Below are 4,378 nucleotides of genomic sequence, written 5' to 3'. Positions count from 1 at the left end.
AATTCTTGGTATGGAGATTCACAGGGATCGTCAAGCTGGTAAATTGTTTTTATCGCAAGAGAAATATATTGAGAGAGTGCTTAAAAGGTTTAATATGAATAATTGTAAACCTGTTTCTACTCCACTTGCTGCACATTTCAAGTTATCTTTAGATCTTTGCCCACATACAGAGGAAGAGATGGAGCGTATGTCACATATTCCTTATGCTAGTGCAGTTGGTAGTCTTATGTATGCTATGGTGTGCACTAGACCTGATTTAGCATATGCTGTTAGCATGGTAAGTCGATATATGCATAATCCTGGAAAGGATCATTGGAGTGCTGTAAAATGGATTTTTCGGTATCTAAAAGGTACTTCTGGTATTGGCTTGGTATTTGACAGAAACAAGGCTACAACTGATGACGTTGTAGGTTATGTTGATTCGGATTATGGTGGTGATATTGACAGAAGGAGGTCTCTTTCTGGTTACATCTTTACTCTCTGTAATAGTGCTATTAGCTGGAAAGCTACTCTTCAGTCCATTGCTGCATTGTCTACGACTGAAGCAGAATATATTTCAGCAACGGAGGGTGTGAAGGAGGCTATTTGGCTCCGAGGTTTGGTAAATGAACTTGGTCTAATACAGGGTGTTCTTACAGTGTTTTGTGATAGTCAAAGTGCTATTCATTTGACCAGGAATAATCGTTATCATGACAAGACCAAACACATTGATATAAAACGTCACTTTATCCGAGATATTGTTGCTATTGGTGAAATTATGGTGGAAAAGATTCACACATCAGAGAATCCAGCAGATATACTTACCAAGCCACTTCCGAATACCAAGTTCCAACTTTGCTTGGACTTGGTTGGTCTCTACAGCACTTGAGTGCCCTTCGGGGCATTATTTGGCGATGAGCAACTTATCAAATTCGAGCCAAGGTGGAGATTGTTAGATGCCTCTCATTACTATGCCTTAAAAGAATTTTATGACAATTTTATGGCTCTCTTTAAGGGCATTTTATGTCACTTTTATGGCTTTGTTTCCAAGCATCCAATGCTTGGAATCCAAGATACCAAGACTTTGCTTGCCTATAAAAGGACACATATAGAGAGCTTCAAAATCATCTTCACAACACACAACATCTCTTTCATTTACACATATATTGTGAGTGCATTCTTGGTGAGAATTCTTGTTCCATTTGAGAGAGTATTTGTGAGAAAAAATATTGTCATTTGTCCTCATCATTATAAGAGGATTTCTTGTACTCTTCTTTTTTACATAGTGGAATTTTGCTCTTGATCGCCCGTGGTTTTTTCCTCTCACACTGAGAGGTTTTTCCACGTTAAATCTTGTGTGTTATTTTCTTTATGCTGTACTTGCTTCTCTTTTGTTCTCAATTGATTCAATCATGTGCTTCCGCATTGTGCTCTATCAGAACTCTATTTTGTAATTTTACCTGGCATATTAATACTGTATTTCCACTTTTCTTTTTCCCTTTCTAGCTTTATTGTCACTTTTTTCCTTTATTTCTTACATCGTAAATATATGACAATTTCTTTGTGAAAAGACCATTCCCCTAACTTATCCTCACACCACTATGATGAATTATAAAACCTTTCTGCCGCTGCTGATCAAGACGACCATAGTGAAAATTAGTTAGCTACCAAATAATAGAATTGGAAAATGATTTTTAGCACAAAATTTCTCTCCTAATTCACCTAAGTAATTTTCCCCTTCAATGACAAACTGGAATTAAAACGTGATAGTTGTTGGTCAAGTACCTATTCATACTAAATAGCAAAGCTCACTATAGTTATTAAAAACCACATCATACGATATGGTTATAATATTGTAGTTGCAGTGACTGTAACAATCGTAATCATATCACAATTATAGTGTGATATCAAATCATAAATATGTGTTCGTATCAGACTACAACACAACCACATGAGATCATATTGGGCTACATCAGCTCGTAAAAGACAACCTCAAACAACATTAAATTCAAAAATATTTCTTAATTACAAAATAATTCATACCACAAACACAATAACTACAATTTAAAACATTGTTCACTAATATTAAACTGAAAACATTGAAATCATTCTTAAAACCGATAATTAGAAAATAATCCACAAGTATTTCAACATCAAGAGCCATGTAGATTAGCATAAAAGGACAACTAACAAAAATAAACTTGGTTTCCACATGCAAATACTTCAAAGGAAACAACAACTAGAATAAAGCTACCCTTTTATTATTATAAAAAAACAAGAAGACTCAAACTCCACCACATATTCAATCAATCAACTATGGACCAACACTCCTCCTGTCTCCACCTTGAGGCTGTTGCAGTGATAGTTGATGTTCTTGTGGCTGAGTTTGTTGAGGCAAAAGTAAAAGTTGTTCCTCAACATGATGTTGGTGGTGATGATGATGTTCTCCTTGTTGTTGCTGAATCTCATAAGGACCAACATTATCAAAAGTTCCTAGAGCCAATTCTGGACCAACACCCATTTGATTAAATCCATTATCACCACCACTTCCACCCATCCCTTCAAGCCCATTAAGCCTCAGAAATTCTTGTTCAGCAGCCAATTGTTGAGCCTCTAGTAAATCTTGTCTTTGATCCCCAATTGCCATTTGATTATGTGGAGCCACCATCACATTAGTGTTGCCATAAGGTGAGAAACCAATATTGGCTTGAAATGGGTTACCCATTTGATGTTGTTGTGGCATAACCAACCCATTTGGTTGAATCATGTTAGGGTTTTCCAACATTGCTTGAAGTGCTTGCATTGCTTGAGGGTTGAGATAAGTGGAGAGTTCTTTCTTTGCACTATGAATATTAGCTTGGATTTGCCTAAGCTTGTGTTGCAATACTGAAATGTAACCTATGCATCCATACACTGGATCGCGAAGACGAGCCTCTGCTTCATATGCAAGAGACTTAACTGCATCTTCGCGTTGTGAAGGGTTAAGCTCATTTAGAAGCTTGGCCACATTGCTAGCACCAAAGACACGGTGCACACATGAGAAGCGTTGAGGATTGTCAGGTGGGAAGTATGGTGCAAATGGACACTCTTGTGTGCATTTTCGACGTAGAAATTTGCATGCTGCACATGGTGAGTTTGATGATGACATTGTAGATGAAAATTTCTCTTTTTTTCTTTCTCTACAATCACCCCAAATCAATTAGAACTTTGCAAAAACTTGTTGATCCAATTTAAGAACAGTTAAATAAGTAAGAATTCATTATATTCTACCTTAAATAAGCAATGTCAGTAATGATTATATATCTTAAATGACTATAATTAAATGTATAATGGGAATTTCACCAAAAAGAATTATGATCAGAATTGCAGTCAAATTAGTATTGGAATTGAGATATATCATAGATGGATGATGAAAATTGAGATATAATCAGAATTTCAGATTTCTATTCTTGATCTTATATTTTAAAAACAAAAGGTTTAACAAATGAGAGGATCAAACAATTGAGAAAATTAATATTTAATAAGGATCTCATAACACATCAATCTTTATAAAAGAAAACTAACCAGACCAACACAAGTTGAAATGAAAAACTAAATTTGGATAAAGGAAAAACAAACGTTGAAATTGAAATTGTCAAAGAGATGAATCATGATGGATATATATTAAAATATGTCATGAGAAAAAGTTCTGGAATAAAATTTTCGCTTTCTCATAGTTGCACCAATGGATCTTCATAGGACATGCATCCTTTATGTAATGGTTAAACACAATGATGAAAAAGAGTAATGGAACATATCAATCTAACAATGGTTGATGATGGAATTTCATGATCAAAAGAAGAGAAAGAGAGAGTACTTACAATGGTGTAGAATTTTCAAAGGAAGCATCGTATGTTGAGGCTGAGAATTAGGGAAGCCATGAGAGAGGAGAAGATGCCTTTTGTTGTTAGTTAATGCCACAAGCCCTTGTTATATTTAATTTTGAATGTGTAAATATTGTAGAGAAATTAAAAAAATACTAGTTATTAAATACAAATCATAAATTATAATCATTTAAAAATAATTTTGATAATTTAAAAATATATAAATTAAATAATTTTTATAAACAATTGAATTCTATTAAAAACGAGTACTACTTCTACTATACCAAGTTACAATAACCATGATGATACAGGAGAAGAAATACATTAATAAATTGGATTCATAGACCCAAGCCAAGAAACAATTAGGAAGATGGTACTTTAATAATAAAAAAGATGTTGGTATAGTTGGTGTAAATTCTTCCTAAATTTTCAGATAGATAAAAAGATTAAATAAACATTCAATTTCTAAATTTTGATGGTGAAGAGGGCGGTCGTAAGGAATAGAGTACATGAAGTTGTGGGTTCGAATCCCACCA

At 34.2% G+C, this 4,378-nt stretch overlaps 1 protein-coding gene across 2 annotated transcripts; it reads right to left on the bottom strand.

Annotated features, from left to right (window-relative positions):
- Window positions 1–2,091: 2,091 nt before the first annotated feature.
- On the bottom strand, window positions 2,092–3,938 carry LOC109340141 (LOB domain-containing protein 36-like). 2 transcript variants are annotated; one of them, XM_019577723.1, is made up of 3 exons: window positions 3,840–3,938; window positions 2,267–3,158; window positions 2,092–2,234 (listed from the first exon to the last, which is right to left on the bottom strand). In XM_019577723.1, the coding sequence occupies exon 2, from the start codon at window positions 3,125–3,127 to the stop codon at window positions 2,294–2,296; it is 834 nt and encodes a 277-aa protein (XP_019433268.1). In that variant the 5' UTR covers window positions 3,128–3,158; window positions 3,840–3,938; the 3' UTR covers window positions 2,092–2,234; window positions 2,267–2,293. The 2 variants fall into 2 exon arrangements, with proteins under 2 accessions (XP_019433268.1, XP_019433269.1); XM_019577724.1 differs by lacking the exon at window positions 3,840–3,938 and having other exon boundaries at window positions 2,267–3,462.
- Window positions 3,939–4,378: the final 440 nt, after the last annotated feature.

The sequence above is a fragment of the Lupinus angustifolius genome, unplaced genomic scaffold, assembly GCF_001865875.1.
Source record: "Lupinus angustifolius cultivar Tanjil unplaced genomic scaffold, LupAngTanjil_v1.0 Scaffold_144_52, whole genome shotgun sequence".
Taxonomy (NCBI): domain Eukaryota; kingdom Viridiplantae; phylum Streptophyta; class Magnoliopsida; order Fabales; family Fabaceae; genus Lupinus; species Lupinus angustifolius.
This window is presented reverse-complemented; position numbering and strand designations above follow the sequence as displayed.

Excerpts from the sequence above, each read along its gene's own strand:
- LOC109340141 (XM_019577723.1), bottom strand. The coding sequence starts at position 3,127 with ATGTCATCATCAAACTCACCATGTGCAGCATGCAAATTTCTACGTCGA.